The following is a 22,784-nucleotide window of genomic DNA, read 5'->3' as shown; positions in this document are numbered from 1 at the left end:
TGCTCCATGTGGGGACCCAAACCTCAGGGGTCAGATTTAGGACTAAGGTGTGAATTGATTTTTTGGTTAGGGTTAGTGTTAGGTATGTAGGGGTTAGGTGTGTGAGCTTTCACTCTCGGAGTGTGCAAAGCCCATCACGTTTGATTCCTACTCATTTGGTGCTCCGTTGGTAGTGCACGCTCTCTCGAGATCATACATCTATCGTGGGCAACGGGGTGCTACCTTGTGGGGGTGCATGTGCTTCCGGTTGCTTTTTAGTTCAACCTTTTGGCTTGTATGTGCTGTGTAAGATGCTGAATTCTGACTGGCAGATTCCTCTGAGTGCAATGCTCAGTTGGGCAGGCCCAAGTAGAGCTGTGAGTGTCTTGTTATGTGCTGTGTTTAGTGGGAGGAGGAGGGAGAGAGAGAGGGGAAGGGGAGAGGAGAAAAAGAAATTGGAATGGGGTTTAGATCGAGATGGTTAGGTTTAGGATAAAGACTAATGGTAAGTTTAAACCAACTGGTTAGGTTTAGGATAAAGACTAATGGTAAGTTTAAACCAACTGGTTAGGTTTAGGATAAAGGCTAATGGTAAGGTTAAATAAACCAGTTTGGTTTAGAGTGCAATTCAATGGAAGGTTTTAGGACTAACTGGGTTGGTTAGGCTTAGGGAAAAAAGACTAGGGTGGATTAATTCCTAAAAATAATTTAAAAATAATTTAAGAATCTATAGGACGAAAAGTGTTTTTAGATAATTCTAAAAGTTATAATTTTTTTCTAAATAGAGATGTTGGCATAAATGGGTGGGATTTAGGTGTATCGTGCTGTTTCTAATTAATGGGCAGTTAATAAAGCGAAAGTATTTATTTTAGGCTACACTCTTATTAGTCCTAGTTTAATAACGCAATTAGCATTGAGTCAGCAGAGCCGCCTCAGTGTTAAGTCGTATGTAAGCTGAGCAGAATTTCAGAACTTAATCATCAGTGGTGTGCTGCTGGGTCAAACAGGCGTTTCGGCCAGTTAATCACCAGACGCCCAAACCAGCGGTGGCCCCCCGAGGTGATCAAGCCTCGAGGTCAAGTTCTGTGTCCAATTAGGAGGTGAGTTTGGTGATGTATAAAGCTTGGAAAAGGAGGGAAGCTAGCGTTTGGTACCGCAAGTGGTGTGGTTCTTACTTATATCTGCAGTTTTGAGGAGAGGTTTTTGGTCTTGTTCTAGATTCCCACAGCCTGGGAGGTTGTTAATAGGCTATTGTTGGGCCATTTTAAGGTTTTTTTGTCTTAACGGTGGATTGTTACCTTAAGTTCCTGTAGATCAGGGGTCTCAAACTCCAGTCCTCGAGGGCCACAGTCCTGCAACTTTTAGATGTGCCTCTGCTGCTCCACACCTGAATAGAATAATTAAGGCTCTGGAGAACTGATCTACACAAGGTGGAGGTAATTAAGCCATTTCATTCCAGTTTTTTGTACCTGTGGCACATCTAAAAACTGCAGGACTGCGGCCCTCGAGGACTGGAGTTTGAGACCCCTGCCGTAGATGGTTGCTAGGGTAAGGGTTAGGGGTTAGGTATTGTTAAGGAAAATTATTATTGTTTAGTGCTTAATACAGCTAATCTTACCCCAGATGTAAAGGTTATAATGAACAGTCTGATTTTGAACAAATTTATTAATTTTAAACAGGTTTGTGTAAAGGATTTGAAACTAAAACTACTCTATCAGTAAATATTTAGAAGTAGGTCAAATCTGTGATCTCTCTGTGAGGTTCCTCCTGCTGTGTTATCAGAGGTCAGGAGGCCATAAAATTAGTATTGCCTGTGAAACAGAACTCGGTTGGGTTCACAGAACATCAAACGTCTTTTAATCACATCTGGTATGGTTTAAACTAAAATGCAACATAGAATGTTGAGATCATTAACATTTTTCTAAGTATTAATAGCAAGTTTATAATTAAAGTGCATTATCTAAGTTTAGAATGGTGAATGCTGAATGTATTTGAAAATTGTACTGTCTATGATAATATCTGAACCAAATGGAAATTGTTTCAATGAAAATGTGTTGTTTAGTATTAGAAAACTGTTCAGGATGTATGTAATAAGGCAAAGATTCAAATCTTTGGAGAGGCTCAATGCAAAACTAGGTTTGTGAAGATAATCTTTCCTTAAACTAAATTACTTGATGTGGCCGGGAGGCACTCCGAATTTCACAGGTATCTGTGAAGTCTTGTTGTATGCTTTTATTTGCCCGAATGGCCTTAGAGCCCAGGAGACCAGGATGCAGCTGCTTGCTCCATTGTTCTTCCAGAGAGCAAATGGCCTTTGATCTCTGGCGTGAAATTAGGGGAAGTTCTAAGTTTTATTGGCGTCCAAGGTAGCGTCTGATTGGTCATACAGAGCTACGCCTCAATTGAATACATTAAAAAGTTAGGAAACACCTACACTATAAAAGTTTGTGCACAGTAATAATAAATCAGATTGCTGGTATATTTCTGCCGTTTTGGCATCAGCCTTCTCCAAAGACATGTCTTTGCCTTTTCTTTCTCTGTCCTTGTTTTTATTCTTTGTCTGTCTCAGGTATGAGTCTGTATCTTGGCTGCTTTCCAGCTCATGTTGTTACTTCATTGTGGGTTTCTATGAGATTAAACGCTGTAACTCTGTGACGTCATCACGCCTCGTTGATCCTGATTGGCACACACGTGGTTCGCTGGAAGAATCCGGGAAATAGGAAAGAAATTGAGAGAGCCAAGCTTTTTTCCAAAAAAATTAAGCTAACTTATTATTTCTTTCTTCAACAGTATGTAATGGTTAGGGTTAGGATAAGTGTAAGGTTTAGGCTGTAGAAATGAATGGAAGTCAATGGAAAGTCCCCGCAAAGATAGCTGTGCAAACATGTGTGTGTGTGTGTGTGTGGGCGTGTGTGTATTAACTAGCATTGACGCTGAAGTGGGAAAGCTCACTGGACCGCTGCACCAGGGTGTCTTTAGGTCCATGTTAATCTGCACCACAAGTCAAGTGACTGTAAAGATTATTTATTTACCAAGCACATAATCAGGACTGTGGATGAGGGGATGCAATGTAACTCTTAAACATATATTTTCTTCCAGATCAAAATAAAAAAGCAAGCTGGTAGATTACAGGCCAAAGTAGGATATTCACATAATTTGTTTTTATTTTATTGTTAATTGATGAGTATGTGTCTTGTATTTAATTTTATTCTGAATTACACTGCTTTGTGAAAGTATTCGACCCCCTTGAACTTTTCTTTTTCTCTTTTTTTTGCAACGCTAGTGGGTCGTATTTTTGCAACAGTAGGCAGACAGGAAGGAGGGCAAGGAGAGGGGGGAAGACATGTGGCAAGGGTCACCGGGACCGCAGGTCCCCCTGCTCTGCATGTTTTAGATGATCAGAACAGCTGACCCTCATGATTGCATAATCTCTTCTGCAGCCATCAAGTCCTGCAGAAGCTTGTTAATCACCCAAAGATTCAACCAGGTGTGTAGCAGAAAGAAAGCCACAGAAGGGTATGTGAGAAAGCAGATGTTCATACAACATTTTCTGTTCCTGTGGGCAAACTCCACCAACACTGAGTGGACACTCAGAGGAAGTGGGGAAAACGTAAATCCTCTCTACATGACACAATTATATTGATTTTAATCAGCGGGTCAGTTTGACCCAGAACAAAATACGTGTCTCAAATTAAATTATAAAAACTACCCATTGGGGAAAAAAATCACAATGTAATATAAAAAATTTACAAAAGATCAATGTCAAGGATAATTATATTTTTTTTAGTGTGTAGGTTTTGTTCAGTGTTTCACAGCCTGTTTCACATACAGTCTAAATAAAGAGATAAAAACACTAAAAGTAGAATTTTTACAACTTATTTTCTAAACAGCAAACAGAAGAGAAGGATTTCACTGACATTTACTTTACGGATGAATCCACAAAGGAACAAAGTAAAAAGAACGAATTTCATCTGTATGAAGATAAGAAACATTCAGTTACTCTGAGATATGACTGAAAATATTACATGAGTTTTTAAAACGTTTTCGACAACGTTCATCCATCCATCCATCCATCCATCCATCCATTTTCTGTTCACCCTTGTCCCTAATGGGGTCAGGAGGGTTTCTGGTTCCTCTCCAGGTACGTCCCGGGCGAGAGGCGTGGTCACCCTGGACAGGTCGCCAGTCTGTCGCAGGGCAACACAGAGACACACAGGACACACAACCATTCACACACACACTCACACCTAGGGAGAATTTAGAGAAACCAATTAACCTGACAGTCATGTTTTTGGACTGTGGGAGGAAGCCGGAGAACCCGGAGAGAACCCACCATGCACAGGGAGAACATGCAAACTCCATGCAGAAAGACCCCGGGCCGGGAATCGAACCCAGGACATTTCCAACAACCTGCTGATTCAAATGATATATTTCATCCATCAATAACTGTAAAAATGTGCTTTAAAATGGTACAAATTTGACAGTATGAATTTATTCTTAGTATAAATATTTTTGATTCACTTTCACTAGCAACTCTCAGGAAAAAGAGCAGCCAAATGGTAGAAGGAGATTACTGGTAGGGGCCAGATGCATTCTGGGAAATGACAAATGTAGAGCTAGTTTGGTCTCTTCACATGTCAGATATCCAGCTAGAAGTTGGTTATCTACTGTACAGCAGTGTACAGTTGTTGTTGTCCAGTTGGTTCAATGGTTATCAGCCGTTGTGATGATGTAGAGAACTCTGTTTGGATCAGCTGTTCTTGACCGTCTCCTGTTTTCTCCATCAGGACAGTGCCAATGTGCAACAGTATACTGGGTGCAATGTACTGCTGAAATGTACATCTGTCATGATCTCAGTCAGGTAAACTGTCTTGCATTACTTCCTTCAAGGAACAGGCCACTAGCAAGGACCATGCCACAAAGATATACTATTGATGAAGGGATGAGGGAAGAAAGGATGAGCGATGGAGGGATGAAGGGATGAAGGGTTTTGATTTGGTTATCTGGGGAGGTTGATGGATGGTTTTGGAGGTGAAGACTCTGTGTGGGGATTTGGTCTTTGGGAAACGGATCTTCTTATTTTCCCCGAGTCCACATAGGACCCCAAAAGAGTCTGATTTAAATAGAACAGACGAGAGAATGAGCTTGTCATGAATCACTGAGATTATTGAGGATGCATGAATCATATTGTGGTGTAACCACTGTTCTAGTTTTCCCCTATGTACAGCGCCTAGATTCTCTGACCTACACTCTATCAAATACTTGACAATGAGTAAATAGTGTATTAAATGGCAACAGTGTGTATTGTTAATAGAGTGCATAACTGAGCACAAAAGCAAGGCTAAAACAACTACAACTAAGACCTAAATGTAGTGCGACTTGGACCTTATACTAAAATAAGAAAGCAAAATGGTAAAGTGGAAAACGTACCAGTTTAATGAATCATACTGGTCAGTAATGAACCAAGGGCAATGTACAGTTAACTTTAATTACCACACTTAGTGCAACCATTTGGTCTCAGAACTGTTCAAAACCACCCTTTAAACAAGTCTTATACAATAAAACAAAAAACAAGGCTGAATGAATCAAACTGGTGGTATCAACCACGCCATTCAGTTCCTGGAATGAGTAAAACAGTCCATTAGTTTTCTTAACGTTGCAGGCCTGAAGGGACTCGGTTAGCATTCGTCCTCAGAATAGCAGTTCCAATGATGGCGGCTCCCAGAACAACCACGAGGCATGGGTTACTCACCCCACCATGGATTACCAGTTTCAAACAAACGGTAACAAAAAAGCTCCGACTCCGGTCCAACAGTCCATTCCAGCTCAGGAGCGTGGTTCGGATCTGCAGCTCCAAAATCCAGCAAAACGTTGAGCGTGGTTCGGCTCTGCGGCTCCAAAATCCAGCAAAAACTCCCAGGAAGAAGTTCGTAGCTCCAACTGGTTAGCTAAAAATAACAGTCCAAAACGGCAAATATCCAACCTAGTCCATGAACGGCCGCCGGCCGAGTGCCAGTACACAGCAGCTAGCACGTACACATTCATCCAGTTCTCACCCCCGGTCCATCACAACCAATCAAATTGCTTAAACTTGATTTTGCCCTTGACTGACCAGTAAGGTGGAGACAAGTAAAGTTGATGCATTTACTGACGGTAGTAAATAACAAATATTAGCAAACGCTACATTTACTGCATGTTTTAAGCCAGCAGAAAATACATATATGCACTATATTGTTATGGACTTTTACGGTGTGTAAACCCTCCAATATGTGAGTGTAGAACATTAACTAAGTTAAGTAAAATGTGACTTTTATTGTTTAAGGGGAAAAAGTCTACAATGTATTGTATCTAAGAAAATGTTTAAGGAGCATGGGAGAAAAGAGTTATATATATATATATATATATATATATATATATATATATATATATATATATATATATATATATATATATATATATATATATATATATATATATATATATATATATATATAACCTGAGGTTACACTGGGGATAACCAGCAACTTAAACTTGGATTGTCTCATTGGAGATGAAGGGATGGAGAGATGAGTGATGATCTGACTGGATGCTGAAGACACTGCTCATATACACTCAACAAAAATATAAACGCAACACTTTTGTTTTTGCTCCCATTTTTCATGAGATGGACTCAAAGATGTAAAATTCATTCCAGATAAACAATATTACCATTTCTTTCAAATGCTGTCCACAAATCTGTCTAAATGTTTGATAGTGAGCACTTCTGCTTTGCTGACATCATCGATCCCACCTCATAGGTGTGCCACATCAAGATGCTGATCTGACATCATGATTAGTGTACAGGTGTACCTTATACTGCCCACAATAAAAGGCCACTCTGAAATGTGCTTTTTTCTTTTGCTTTATTGGGGATCTGGGGACTCAGAACCAGTCAGTAGCTGGTGTGACCACCATTTGCCTCATGCAGTGCAACACATCTTCTTCACATAGAGTTTATCAGATTGTCAATTGTGGCCTGTGGAATGTTGGTCCACTCCTCTTCAATGGCTGTGAGAAGTTGCTGGACAATATTTGGAACTGGTACACGCATTCGTATTCGCCGATCAAGCACATCCCAGACATGCTCAATGGGTGACATGTCCGGTGAGTATGCTGGCCATGCAAGAACTGGGACATTTTCAGCTTCCAAGAATTGTGTAGAGATCCTTGCAACATGGGGCCGTGCATTATCTTGCTGAAACATGAGGTGATGTTCATGGATGTATGGCACAACAATGGGCCTCAGGATCTCATCACGGTATCTCTGTGCATTCAAAATGCCATCAATAAAATGCACCTGTGTTCTTCGTCCATAACAGATGCCTGCCCATACCATAACCCCACCACCACCATGGGCCACTCAATCCACAACATTAGCATCAGCAAAGCGCTCACTCACACGACGCCACACACACTGTCTGCCATCTGCCCTGAACAATGTAAACCGAGATTCATTGGTAAAGAGAACACCTCTCCAATGTGCCGGACGCCATCGAATATGAGCATTGGCCCACTGAAGTCTGTAACGGCGACGATCTGGAGTCAGGTTAAGACCCTGATGAGGATGACGAGCATGCAGTTGAGCTTCCCTGAGACGGTTTCTGACAGTTTGTGCAGAAATTCTTTGGTCATGCAAACCAATTGTTTCAGCAGCTGTCTGAGTGGCTGGTCTCAAACAATCTTGGAGGTGAACCTGCAGGATGTGGAGGTCCTGGGCTGGTGTGGTTACATGTGGTCTGCTGTTTTGAGGCCGGTTGGAAGTACTGCCATATTCTCTGAAAAACCTTTGAAGATGGCTTATGGTGGAGAAATGGACATCCAATGCACGAGCAACAGATCTGGTTGACATTCCCGCTGTCAGCATGCTAATTGCAAGCTCCCTCAATGCTTGCGACATCTGTGGCATTTTGCTGTGAGACAAAACTGCGCATTTCAGAGTGGCCTTTTTTTGTGGGCAGTATAAGGTACACCTGTGCACTAGGGGTTGAACAACTACATATTTTTTAAGGTCGACTACATCATGATAATAGTCGAGTCGATGTCGACTAGTCGCGGTGACGTCATAGTGACGTAAGAGCAAAAACCCTTCACAACTACTTGGAGGCTTTATTAGCTATTTTCACAGCAAATATTGACCCCCAGCTCCCCCCCCCCCCCCACACACACACACACACACTCCCCTTCTCCTGCTTTTGCTAAGTCTATTATGGAGAATTAAAAGAGCAATAAACAGATCATTCTTCGTGAGCAGCGGGGAAAAGTTTGTTGCACAAAGTCGGGTCTGACTTTTTTTTTCTAAACACCTGCTGATGCTGATGATCTCTGGATAGTTACTAAAGGAGTCAAATTATCACACTGACTACATGGTGCTTTTGGAACATCACAAGCCAAACTTGTTATGAACGGATCCAGTTTGGTTACAGCTGAATTCAACAAAACCACCTGCTTCTCCTCCGCCCGATGCGCGGCAGGAAGCTCTGCTGACTCAGCAGATTGAACGATTTAAGATATTTTCTAGTCAACGTCAACATGATAAAAGTCGAGTCGATGTCGAGTTGACTAGTCGTTGTGACATCATAGCAACGCACTTCTGACAGCTGATCTGATGACACCAAAGAGGGAAGAGCAGAGAGGGACCCGGCTCTGTCTCCGTCGAAGTGTCATTCTTAGCACGAACTCACGGCTATATGTCAGACAAGTATACACTGTCATTACCAACTACAGGCTTTTATTTAATCAGCAGCTGTCATTACCACAGGTCTTTATTTAATCAGCAACATAACATCATAATGTATTAGTTAGATCGTTGTGACAAAGACACTCGCGAGCCGCTAAGTGACATCCTTAGCGGGAAGGGGGCGAGTTTTAGACGGCTCGTGTTTTGTAGTCGACTGCAGCTGCAACTCCATCTCCTTTTAAAAACACTGTAAAACCACAAATATGCATCCATCTACATATCATTTAAACTAATGTATTAACTTATTTTTCTCGTGTCTTGTGACGTTTACTGTGCTGTCAGATCAGCACAGGCTGTCACCACCGGCAATCACATGACTGCGACTAGTCAACATGAAATGTAAAAACTCGCGAGACGTCCTAGAGTCGACTAGTCGACTAATTGGTTCAACCCCTACTGTGCACCAAACATGATGTCAGGACAGCATCTTGATGTGGCACACCTGTGAGGTGGGATGGATTATCTCAGCAAAGCAGAAGTGCTCACTATCAAACATTTTGACAGATTTGTGGACATTTGAAAGAAATGGTAATATTGTTTATCTGGAATGAATTTTAGATATCTGAGTCCATCTCATGAAAAATGGGAGCAAAAACAAAATGTTGCGTTTATATTTTTGTTGAGTGTACGAAAGACAATGGGCGGAATAAAGTTCGAGAGAGATGCCTGATCTTAACAGGGATTAACTGAGATGTCTGGAGATCCAGACTCAAGTGTCTGGATTTCAGAAATCTCAGATGTGGTGTGGACCTTCAGATGAAACATTTGCTGAAATTCTGGTCGAAAAATAAAGATTGGCTCAAAGGGGTTGAGGATGGAGATAGGATGGAAGAGATTAAATGTATGAGATGGGAAACTGATCAATTGAATTGTCTGAAGGAAAATATCTGAATGTTATGACTGTGAATGATGATATCTGAAAAGCATAAATGAAAGAAACATTGTGCTTAAGGAGATTAAACAACAGAGGAGTAGGTTGGATATTATTGAAGAGGATGGTGGAGCTGGAGTTGGATGAGTTTCTGAATCTGGAGCAAAGAGTCAGAATTTTGAAATACTGACTCTTCCAGAAAATAAAGCATCGGTTTTGTTTAGCAAGAGCTAAAATCCAACCGGTTTTTCCAAACTAACACCATAAGCCTGATGTTAACATTCTGACATCCAGGAAACAGCAAAAGGTTAAATAAGCTCTTATAATCAGAACTGTGAAGAAGTTGCTTCAGGTTTGACCTCCTTCTGACCCCGACCCTTGCCCTTACTCACCCTGGTCACAAGTAAAGTGGACCTGGCCGTTCTGCAAGTTATTTTAAAGATTCCTTGTTGTTTTCTTCAGCTACTTGAGCTCCTCAGTGAAGGAAAGGCTCTTGAACAAAGCAAAGTCATTTACACACTCCTCCATCAACACAAGAAGCACAATCCTGAGTTATTGCCTTCAGCAAAACTAGCAAGTGAGTCTTTTCTTGAATCTTCAGAAATAAGATTTAAATACCCAGATTAGTTTGTCCTCTGGAGTTTTTCTTATCTTAATCATTCAGCAGCCCAGGAGCAAACTGTGGAGAGAAAGAGGTTAGGGAGTTCCTGACAGACCGGCCTGTGTGTGTGTGTGTGTGTGTGTGTGTGTGTGTGTGTGTGTGTGTGTGTGTGGGTTTGTTTTTAATACCTTTGGGGACCATTTTCCTGACATGTACTACGTTGTGGGGACCCAGTGCTTCTTGTGGGGACCGAAGCCTGGTCCCTTCAAGGAAAATGCTGTTTTGGGGTCAGGGGTTAGATTTAGGACTGAGGTATGAAATGAGCTTGGTTAGAGTTAGGGTTAGGTATGGAATGGATAGGGTAAGGATAAGGGTAACGTTTAGGCCAGGGGTCTCAAACTCCTGTTCTCAAGGGCAGCTGTCCTTCAACTTTTAGATGTGCCTCTTTTGTACCATACCTGAACAGACTAATTAGGTCATTAGCAAGGTTCTGGAGAACTGATCTACACAAGGAGCTAATTAAGTCATTTCATTCCAGTGTTTTGTACCTGTGGCACATCTAAAATGTGCAGGACAGTGGCCCTCGAGGACTGGAGTTTGAGACCCCTGGTTTAGGCTGTAGAGATTAATGGCAGTCAATGGAAAGTCCCCACAAAGATAGCCAAACAAACATGTGCATGTGTGGGCGTGTGTGTTCAGTGTGTGTTCTTTTGTGTTCAGTGTGTGTTCTTTGTGTGTTCAGTGTGTGTTCTTTGTGTGTTCAGTGTGTGTTCTTTGTGTGTTCGGTGTGTGTTCCTGACTTTTCTGATTGTTGTGTTTCAGCTCCAGCAGAAGCTGCAGGACCAGGCAGTGAAGGCTGAGATCAGACTGAGCTGGAAGAACCAGCCTGATGGGAAGATCTTCTACACAGGGAAGCAAAATTAACCCAAAGTTTCTCCAGATCCATCCATCCATCCATCCATCTTCTTTCACTTATCCGGGGTCGGGTCACAGGGGTAGCAGCTTCAGAAGGGAGGCCCAGACTTCCTTCTCCCCAGCCATTTCCACCAGCTCCTCCGGAGGAATCCCAAGGCATTCCCAGGCCAGCCGAGAGACATAGTCCCTCCAGCATGTCCTGGGTCTTCCCCGGGGTCTCCTCCCGGTGGGACGTGCCCGGAACACCTCACCAGGGAGGCGTCCAGGAGGCATCCTGACCAGATGCCCGAGCCACCTCAACTGGCCCCTCTCGACGTGAAGGAGCAGCGGCTCTACTCTGAGTCCCTCCTGGATGACTGAGCTTCTCACCCTATCTCTAAGGGAGAGCCCAGCCACCCTACGGAGAAAACCCATTTCGGCCGCTTGTATCCGCGATCTCGTTCTTTCGGTCATGACCCAAAGCTCATGACCATAGATGAGGGTGGGAACGTAGATCGACCGGTAAATCGAGAGCTTCGCTTTTTGGCTCAGCTCTCTCTTCACCACGACGGACCGGTACAGCGCCCGCTTGACGGCAGACACTGCACCATGTCGATCACAGACATTCATCCATCTCCCGCTCCCTTCTTCCCCCATTCATGAACAAGATCCCGAGATACTTGAACTCCTCCACTTGGGGCAGGACACCCCCCCTGACCTGGAGAAGGCACTCTACCCTTTTCCGGCTCAAGACCATGGCCTCGGATTTGGAGGCATTGATCGCCATCCCAGTCGCTTCACACTCGGCTGCGAACCGCTCCAGCGAGAGCTGCAGATCACGTCCCGATGAAGCCAAAAGGACCACATCATCCGCAAAAAGCAGAGATTTGATCCTGAGGCCACCAAAACGGATCCCCTCAACACCCTGGCTGCGCCTAGAAATTCTGTCCATAAAAGTAATGAACAGAATCGGTGACAAAGGGCAGCCCTGGCGGAGTCCAACTCTCACCGGAAACGAGCCCGACTTACTGCGGACCAGACTCTGACACTGGTCATACAGGGACATGACAGCCCGTATAAAGGAGCCCGGTACCCCATACTCCCGGAGAACCCCCCACAGGGCTCCCCGAGGGACACGGTCGAACGCCTTCTCCAAGTCCACAAAACACATGTAGACTGGTTGGGCGAACTCCCATGCACCCTCCAGGGTGTAGAGCTGGTCCAGTGTTCCACGACCAGGACGAAAACCACACTGCTCTTCCTGAATCCAAGGTTCGACAATCCGACGGACCCTCGTCTCCAGATGAGAAATTTTAATTTTAATTTAATGACAAGAAGCATAAGTAATATGTAAACAAAGAAATTATATAGTCTGAAGGTTTAGAGGTGAAAAAGGAGCTTTTAGTTTAGCAGCTCTAGTTAAAAAGCTGCTAACTAGAGCTTTTTATTAAGATGTTTATTAATAAAACATCTTTAAACATCATAACAATAACCTTAAATGCTAAATATTTTTTGTCAAACACAATATTTCTGTCATTTTTTGTTTATGAACAGAAACTTCATAGTCCAATCTAAACGGGGACAGCTCCCTCTGCTGGACTGTAGTTAATCTGCACCACATGTAAACCAGTTGCAGGCACATTGATGCAATAAACGTGTGATGACTTCAAAGTGTTTTTGATGGAAAAGTAAAAATCATAACTGCCCTCAATATTTCTGTCGCCAACGTTTTAAAAATTGAATCTACTATTTTTGTTTACATGTGAAAAAGTATTTTCCTCTCACAGACTGATTCCATTTTTACTTTTTTGTCACATTTAATGTTCCATATCATTAAACTAACTGTAATATTGTACAAAAATAATTTGACTTAACACAACAGGCAGTTTTCAATTGATGATTTTATTCAGTAAGGAAACCAAAAACCTTTCTATTTATTTATTGGTGGTTTGATTAAACTGTTTTCAGCTCAGTTTCAGCAGCCTGACCCTGGCCTGGTTATTCCCTGACCTGCAGGTATAATAATAATTCATACTGAACCTCTCTGATGGTGGACAGAGCTCTAAAATCAACATCCTTCATACTCAGAACCGTCCAGTGTGACTGAACTAAAGCAATTTTGCTGCAGCTCAGAGGGATTGTTGAGTTTTCACAAGCTGTTGTTTCTGATGGGCCATGATTTTTAAAATCATCGTTTGAAAACTGCTTCTGGGATTCACTCTTTATGAAAAATAAAAAATAGATGATTTGAAACATTAAATTGTGACAAAAAAAGGAGAAACAGAAAAAATGTTTAATAGGGCAAATATGTTTTACAGCATGATAGACTGGGACGGACGGACAGACAGATGGACTTTCCAGCCAAATAAATGTGGAACTGAAGTGGCAATAAAACATAACCACAGTGTAATAACTTTAAAGTCTTTATAAGAAGCTCAGTTTAAGAAATAAAATAATAAATTTTAACACTTCAATTTCCATTTTGGCTCAATAAAGTATTTTTTAAAATTGAATTTGAAGAAGGATGTCAGTTTTTACAGTGTAGAACATTTCCAAAGGCATTCATGTTTTTATTTAATACTCATTTCTAAATATTAATGTTAATATTTGTAGTGTGTTAGTGAAGTGGTGACGGGACGGATCGGGTCCCAGAAGTTTGTTGACAAAGTGAAGGAGGAACAGAAGCAGTTCTGGATGAAATCTGATATTCAAACACCAGACGACCCGTTTGAGTCAGACACACCCTGATGCTGTGGAGATCGGCCTATCCAAAGTAAACAGGTTCTGATGATTCAGCAGTTTGCTGGAATTAACAATCATGATCAGGTCAGCGAGTCGATTAGTTTGACTCTTAAAAAGCTTTGAATCAAACAGTTTAAAGTCATTAAAGAGGTTCAACTGGAGATGATCCAGTTATGTCTGATTAAGGGTTGTTGGTTCAATTCCTCTAAAGATTCCTGTTTTTGTTGTGTTAGTAAATAATTTTATTCATCTACTTTCATTTATTCACATCTAAAACGTCAGGTAAGAAGATTATTGATTATTGACCTGAACCAAAATATTGATAAAGGGAATTTATTTATGAGCAAAATCTTTGAATATGAACAAAACACATAAAATAAAATAAAAAAAAACAATTATTAAAATATACTTTACTGATCCCAAAGAGAAATGAAATACACCCAACATGTCTGTTGTTTCAGGTCTGATTGGGCTCAATGATTGAAGCTCAACTTGCATTAGTTATATATTATTACAAAGAATGAAACTATCATTAAATATGACAGAGTTTAACCCTGAAGCCCTTCTGGAACATTTGGAAACACGATGACTGCTGTACATGTGGATCTGATGACTGTTTGCTGGTTTCCACCTCTGTTGTTAAAAGGATCAAATGATCAAAGATCAACAGAAAACAGATCAGATGAAACAGGAGGCCAAACCCTGAAGGCAGCTTCTAGGACAGGAACCAAATCTACTCCAAATAAACCAAATAAAATAATTCAGTTTATCAGTCGAATGGTCTTAAATCCAAATTAAGTATAATCAAGAGTTTATTCTATTACATTCCAGTCATTAATTTATATTTATGGATCTCAGAAATGAGAGGGACAAAGTTTCCAGATGTTTATTGAACAATTTATCATCTTCTCCAGAAAAACACACATAACCAGCAACATGCAGAGAACGACAGCAGAACTAAAACCTTTCAGTTCTTTAAACGTTTGAGCTGCCAGGTTCTGGCTGAGTTCACACAATTACCCTTGAACATGAACAGGTTACGTTCAAGTTTATTTGAATGAAACATTTCAGCAACAAAGCATTCAAAGTGCTTTACATCTTAAAAACAGAACACAGTCAGCAGTTGTGAAATTAAGAAACAAACGTTACATTTCATCAAATTTCATGATCAGAACCATCATCAAATATATTGATCAATGTTCCTTTACTAATAAAAGCAGCTCTACACAGATCAGTTTCAGCCTGGATTTAAAGGAGCTCAGTGTTTCAGCTGTTTGGAGGTTTTCTGGAAGTTTGTTCCTGGTTTTTGGTGAATAGAAGCCGAATGCTTGTTCTGGTTCTGGTTCTGGTTCTGCAGAGCAAACTAGAGCCAGAAGACCTGAGAGGTCTGGAAGGTTGATCCAACAGCAGCAGATTTTTAATCCGTTCATTCACAGCAAATTCGCCAGAGTTCAAATTTCAATGTTAGCACATATTAGAGCAGTGGTGTCCAAAGTGGGTCCTGGAGGGCCGGCATCCTGCAGGTTTTAGTCTCTCCCTGGTGGTAAAACAATCTATCAGCAGGTCAATATTCTCTTTAGGTCTCTAATGACCTGGCATTGGATCCATGTGTGTTAAAACAGGGAGAGACTAAAACTTGCAGAAAACTGTAAAACAGCTGAAACACTGACCTCCTTTAAATCTCGACTAAAAAGCCACCTGTTTAGGATTGTATTTGAAATGTAATCAATTACAAATTTAATGATGGAACTTGACTTAATGTTATGGTTTGATTGTTGATTCTGTGTTGAAATGGCACAAAAATCTGTGAGGGACGACGGAGTCCCAGAGCGAAATTCTGTGAAAGAGTTGTATGGAGCCTGGTGCTGGAAGTCCATTGAAAGTCTGTTTTCATCATTTTAAGCTCTGTGATTGTGAGTGGGAATAAAAATAGCAACAGGTATTTTGTTCCATATAACACAGTAGGAGTGTAACAGGTAAAACATTTACGGATGCAAACTTGACTAAAGACCAAACTGTTTATTTGAAACGTAATCAATTACAAATTTATTGATGGAACTTGACTCATTGTCGTGTTTTGTTTAATGATTCTATGTTGCATTGTGTTTCTGCGTTTGATCTGATGTAAAGTACTTTGAAATGCCTTGATGCTGAAATGTGCTACACAAATAAAATTTGACTGATTAATAAAACATGCAGGATGCCGGCCCTCCAGGACCCACTTTGTGCTCCACTGTATCAGAGTGTAAAGACTGTAGTGTTGCCTTCACCATAACTAACTCAATGCAAGTGTGATAATATAACATTATGGGTGTTAAACGTCAGAGTTCACACTTTTCAGCATCAACAGTGTAATGTTGAGCATCCGGGTACTGGACCAAGTTCGGGAAGAATCTCGCCAACGCCATTTTCTTTTTGCTTTTTCTACATTTGATAAATGCACAGCTGGCACATTTGTACATTCTTACACAATGCACCAAATGCAATATTCCAACATCTTATTTTTGATTTTTCATCTAATTCCCAAGCAAATAAAAATATATCATTTATATAATTCTCAACATTTGTGACAGGGTATTTATTTTCTGCTATCAGATGTTGAGGCAATATTTGAGGAGCATTTTCAGGATTTTTGTGTTGTTGATCAAATGCACACGGTTTCAGTTGTTAGACTTTGTGTCTTTGGCTGCACATTGATGCAGTAGGTAGCAACAAGAAGGTTCTGGGTTCTGGGTTTGAGTCCCGGCCCGGGGTCTTTCTGCATGGAGTTTGCATGTTCTCCCTGTCCGTGGTGGGTTCTCTCCGGGATCTCCGGGTTCCTCCTACAGACTAGACTAAGTTCAGCCTGAAGACCCCTTATGATAAGTGATAACAAAGAACTTGGTGTTCCCTCGCCCGGACGTGGATCCCTGGGGCCCCACTCTGGAGCCAGACCTGGAGGGGGGGCACGATGGCGAGCGCCTGGAGGCCGGGCTTTTGCCCATGGACCCCGGCCGGGCTCGGCCCAGAGAGGAAACATGGGTCCCCCCTATTTTCATCCCAGTCATTTTGCAGTAACTCTGTCTGTGTGTGTAAAACAATAATTACATCAGACTTTCATCAACAGCAGCTTGTTGACTGTGGGAGGTTCATCATGTTAGCTGATACCTTTGTATTTTTATATGTTCATGAAATGTAGACTGTGGAAATATTATTTCTTTGTCCTGATGGGGTTGACAGATTATGGTCACACCACCCAGTGAGGGTATTTAAAGGCTGCCCTCCCATCCCTGAACATCCTGGTACAAAGTTCTGCTGTTGAGACGCACTTCACTGCTCATAACCCAAAGAACGGTAACGTTGGAGCTCTTCTTCTTTATCTCAATGCTTTATATAATTTAAAATTCAAATAGATCTTTGGTCATTTCATCAGATACTGAATATGGACAACAATTTCTAAGGGGACTCACTTGCTCATCTTTAGCAATGATGCAGTTTTTTTTCATTCAGGGAGTTTCTTCATGTGTCTCCAAAAAGACAAAAAAAATCTGAGCAAATATGAAAATATGTTTCTATGGATGTGCTAACTTTTTTCAGGGTGGTTGATTCTGCATCCTAATGGGGTTATAGACCCAATTTACCTAGATATGTAGGTAGGCTTTCTCTTCTACTTCCTGTTAAATAAAGGCCTTCAACATGAGAAGGTAACAGTTATATTATACTGGAGGGTATTATCCTCTTTATTGAAAACTATTTTAAAATTTCCCTCCACTTCAACATTTTAATCCATTTCTGTTTGTCTGTCACATTAACATCATAGAAGTTTGAGGTTGTAAAATAACAAAACCTGAAAATCCTTAAGTGATGAGGGCCAGACTTTAGACAGAGGAGAGCCCAAAGATGGAGATTTTCTGGTTGTTGTTTTTATTTCTTGTTTGTTTTATGAATACATAATTTTCAAACAATGTATTTATTCTATTTTATTTATTAATTTGATAAAAACAAGTATGAATCATGGCTAGTTATTAATGCAGGGTGTGAATTCATAAGACAGGCTTTGTAAATTCATTATTTCTGACAAACTGAATATTTCTGATGATTCTCCCTCAGATGGCCTCAGTTCTTTACTTGGCTTTGTTCCTCTCTCTGAGCTGCGTTCTCTGGAACGGAGTCGATGTGAGTCTGCCATCTTCTTTTTCTCTCAAGTGAAAAACAGATTATAAAGTATTATTGAGGAAATGTTTACAGAGTGAAGCTGCGGAGTTTTTAGATGAGGCAGCTGAAGGTGTTCAGACTTAAAGCTGTTGGAGTCACAGAATGAAGATACATTTACTGTATTAACAAACACATTAAAAATAAAGTTATTGTGAAAAGTTCAGTGTTTTATTTCCCTTATGTCAGACAATCATACTCATTATATTGTATAGATTTTTTTACACATACAGTTAAATATTACATTTGATAATTGTGACTCACAGAGAATGAAAACCCAAAATTTGTCTCCAAAAATTAGAATATTACATCTGATTGATGATAAAAGATATTTTAAACAAAATGGATTCTGAAAAGTGTTTGTTACTGTAAGGGCAGCCTGGTGCCCTGCAGGTGGCGCTCCACCAGGTGAGTCTAATCAGGTCAGTCAGCAGCTGGATGATAAAACAGCTAATTGGTCAGTGGCAGGTGGACAGCTAGCAGGACAGAAGACAGACAGACAGCAGCTACATAAAGGCACTGAAACTGAGAGTTAAAGGACTTTAAACTTAAAGGACCATCGCAAAGCTCAATATCTGGACTATTAAAAGCTCCCTCTGGAACCTATTGATTAAAATTGATTAAATACATGAAATACAGTTCAAATTTACAGAATATTAAAACTGTCTAGTAAAAATTATCTACAAATTAATTGTACTGACCTCAGAATGATACTTTTCACCTCTAAATTAATGATTTCTACCTTTAAACTCCTTTTGCTTGAATTCCTGCAACTATGGACCTGATCCTATGACAGTTTTTCTTTCACTCAACTTTTTCTGAATATGTTTGGTTACAGCTCTGTGCTAACAACCAGCTGCTAGCATTGACCTTTTGCGTCTTGCCTCCTTGAGGAGGGACATCCGTCCAGTCAGCTGTCGTCCTCATGATTGTGCAGATCAAGTTATGACTTTGTAAAATTGATCTGATGTGATAAAAGTTTCTGAGACAAAGAGTTTTGGGTTCTGATGCTCTGTGAGTTTTCAACATTAACATTGCAGCAAATGCAGGTTTAAATGTTTACTTTCTAAGATGAATCTAAATAAGAGAAGTTTCACTTTTGATATGGAAGAAAATATATTGTTTGTTTTTTAGTATGTGCATCCAATTTAACTTGCAGGATAAATATGTTGATGATCTCCATCTATATTAGCAGCTTTTTATTGATATGGTTTTAATAATCTCTACGTTCTCTCTATCCACAGGCTACATGTAAGTATTTCAACAAATACTTGTGAACCTGTAATGAGGCAGGTTTGTCTCAATACATTCTCATTTATTTATGAAGAACAAGGATTTTGCTGCTAGTCTCTCTGTTCCATTTAATAAAATATATACTGACTTCAAATTCATTTTGAGAATAAATGTAATAGTTTAGCTCTTATTTAGGATTTGTTGCACTTCTTTGCATTTCCCAGGTATTCCCACAACTCCTGCTCCAACTCCTCGACCTACAACTCGACCTACAACTCGACCTCCTACTGTTCCTCCTGCTAGCTGTCCCTCTGGTTGGACTAAGTATGGAAATCGCTGTTTCCTCTTCCAGAATGTTCAGACTGACTGGGCTTCTGCTGAGGTACAGTCACTATAAAATCAGTTGATGTTTTGTGTGTTGTAAATCTGTCACTTTATTTCTTTCCCTTTTTGTTTATTTCATCTTCGCCCCGTCTGACCAGACGTTTGTTTCATAAATAATCAGTTTGTCATTTCATGAATGTTTTTAGGACTCAATCTGGAATCTAGAATTTCCATCTAAATGCTTTTATTTCATTCAGTTTATGTATCATCATTTCATAACAACTGTTGCTTCATGACACTAAAAACAGTTAATTCAGTTCAAGTCACACAATAAATCCTAGAGATTCATCAGTGCATCAAGATCACTTTTTATGCGTTTTGTGGTTAACTTTACAGTAATCCCTCATATCTAACATGCATGTAGCGACAGTGGAGAGGAAAACTTCCCTTTAACAGCAAGAAACCTCCAGCAGAACCAGAACCTGGCTCAGTCCAAACGGCCTGAACCAGAAGACGAACAGAGAAACGAAACAGAAGAACTGATCTAGGAGTAATTTCTATGTTCATAAAGAGTAAATATGAGGAGAGGGAGGATGAATGGATGGTGGCAGCAGCTTTATCTGCTGATTCCCTCCAGGAAGGAACCACATCCAGACATCAGAGCAGGTGGAGCTTCTATGGAGACAACTGGAGAGTTGTAGCAGAGTGAGGAAGTGTTCAGTTTGTCCCCCAGCAGTTCTAGGTCTATAGCAGCTTAACTACAGAGACAGTTCAGGACAACCTCGGCCCTTATAGGCGTGATGAGACAAAGACCAGTAGAACCATCTGGACTGGATCTCTGGGTGAATGAAACGACTTTCAGAGCAACAAACTGTGCTGCTAGTCATCAAGTGTTGCTACAAGTTTGTCTTCAGAAGAGTCAAACTAAATAAAGATCTCCATCTTCTCTTTTAGTTGGACTTTTCTTAGTTTTCTACTTTGTTGATTTTATTGTTTTTGTTAGTATTTTCCTGTTTTGTTTTCTGTTTTCCCAGCGTGCCTGCACTGGTTTAGGTGCAAATCTGGCCTCCGTCCACAACAGCGATGACCAAAGATTCCTGAAGAATCTGGTCAACAGTAACAAAGGATCGTACGTGAGAACCTGGGTCGGAGGTCATGATTGTGAGAAGGTCAGTTTTCTTCTTTTCTCCTATTTTATTTTATTGTTTGGTAGTCAGGGATGGTTCAGAGCAAATGTTTTGCTTTGTACCCAGAGGAGCTGGGAAAAGGGGCAGAGAGAGGGAAGTCTGGGTCTCCGACCTTTGACCAGATAAGCAAAGGAATAAAATATTAAAAATTGTCTGTGCATAAACCACCTGTGCTGGTGAACTTCATTTATATCATGTGTAATGACTTTATATTTTAATGTTTTTATGACGTAAAGCAGTTTTAACTGTTGCTGGAATGTGCTATGCAAATAAACTTGACTGACTGATCATGATGGGGAATCAAGGGGCCTTGTAAAATCATCAAGGGCCCATAAATGGCCCCTGGGCCACAGCTTGGACACCAGTCCTCAGAGTCCTGGAAGGAAATAAAATGTATGCATAATAAAATGTTATTAAAAAACATTTGGTTTCAGGAGGGTGTGTGGCTGTGGAGTGACGGGTCAAAGTTCACCTCCGCCCCGTGGGGCAGCGGGGAACCAAACAACGCTGGTATTGAAAACTGCATGGAGATCAACGCGGGAGGTGAACATCATCAATCAGCCTCTGAGCTTTTGTTTAAAACTCTCCTCAGAAAGATGGAGCTGTGCAGCTAATATTTGATAAATCAAGTTCATTTTATGATTTTAATAAATCTTACGATCTGCTGATTTAGGATCCCAAACAGATTCACCTGTTGCTGAAATATTTTCCTGATATTATTTTTTTATCTCTTTTCAGGATCAGCTCTGTTTCTGAACGATATAGCGTGCAACAATAATTTTTTCTACATCTGTGCCAAAAGAGTTTAACTCCTCCCTCTTCCTGAGAAATCCAACATGACCATGTGACCTTCTCACTGGTGATGTCACTTCCTCCAGGATGTCAGGCCTCGATGGCGTCGCTGCTGGAAGACACAAGGATAAAATCTGATTTCCAATAAATCTGTTGCATGAAGAAACTTGTTTTGTCATGTCATTTTATTTCTCTGGGAAAAGATGATAAACTTTAAATTAAGACAATTTATTGAGTGAATCTGTCTCTGAATCTCCATGGTAACGTGAAACCAGTGAAAACATGAAACCATCATTCATCCCACCACGATGCCTGAGCCTCCAGGCTTAAGCTAAGATGTTTCAGTGGCAGCTTGTAAAGTTTGGAAGATATTTGAAAGTCTTTTATAGAATCTAAAGATAAACTGTAGATTTGTTGACTTGTCTATCTGACTTGTACAGCTCTATGCTGATTACTTTTAGATAAATGTGACCTGGACATGTGCAGAAGTTCCAGGCTGCCATTGCCTTCATTGTGCTGAATCTCTCACCTCCAACTTTCTTCACTATCCCGGCCAGAACGTAGCTGAAGAGGCAGCAGCAACCCTCCCGACCCCATTAGGAGCAAGGGTGAACAGAAAATGGGTGAATGGATGGACTTAAACTAACTTAAATAGAAATGGAATTGCATAAATTAGGCTTGTGTAATATTGACCTTTCTTTATGTTGAATTTGTTAACCAGCGCACTTTTATCAAGTTGCATGCATTGCAAAATATCAACTGTTTCTGCAGGAAATATGAGTTAAAAACTTTTGCATAATGCCTCAGTGTGTGTTTGTTTCTAATACCTTGTGGGGAGCATTTTCCTGACATACTACATTATGGGGACACACTGCTCCATGTGGGGACCCAAACCTCAGTGGTCAGATTTAGGACTAAGGTGTGAATTGAGTTTTTGGTTAGGGTTAGCGTTAGGTATGTAGGGGTTAGGTGTGTGAGTTTTCACTCTCGGAGTGTGCAAAGCCCATCACGTTTAATTCCTACTCATTTGGTGCTCCGTTGGTAGTGCACGCTCTCTCGAGATCATACATCTATCCTGGGCAACGGGGTGCTACCTTGTGGGAGTGCATGTGCTTCCGGTTGCTTTTTAGTTCAACCTTTTGGCTTGTATGTGCTGTGTAAGATGCTGGATTCTGACTGGCAGATTCCTCTGAG

At 40.8% G+C, this 22,784-nt stretch overlaps 1 protein-coding gene across 1 annotated transcript; it reads left to right on the top strand.

Annotated features, from left to right (window-relative positions):
- Window positions 1-17,099: 17,099 nt before the first annotated feature.
- LOC122832400 (galactose-specific lectin nattectin-like) lies at window positions 17,100-21,756 on the top strand. The gene is made up of 7 exons (XM_044119177.1): window positions 17,100-17,196; window positions 17,953-18,018; window positions 19,299-19,305; window positions 19,512-19,669; window positions 20,646-20,780; window positions 21,233-21,341; window positions 21,537-21,756. The coding sequence occupies exons 2-7, from the start codon at window positions 17,953-17,955 to the stop codon at window positions 21,605-21,607; spliced, it is 546 nt and encodes a 181-aa protein (XP_043975112.1). The 5' UTR covers window positions 17,100-17,196; the 3' UTR covers window positions 21,608-21,756.
- The last annotated feature ends 1,028 nt before the right edge of the window (window positions 21,757-22,784 follow it).

The sequence above is a fragment of the Gambusia affinis genome, linkage group LG01 (assembly GCF_019740435.1).
Source record: "Gambusia affinis linkage group LG01, SWU_Gaff_1.0, whole genome shotgun sequence".
Taxonomy (NCBI): Eukaryota; Metazoa; Chordata; class Actinopteri; order Cyprinodontiformes; family Poeciliidae; genus Gambusia; species Gambusia affinis.
This window is presented reverse-complemented; position numbering and strand designations above follow the sequence as displayed.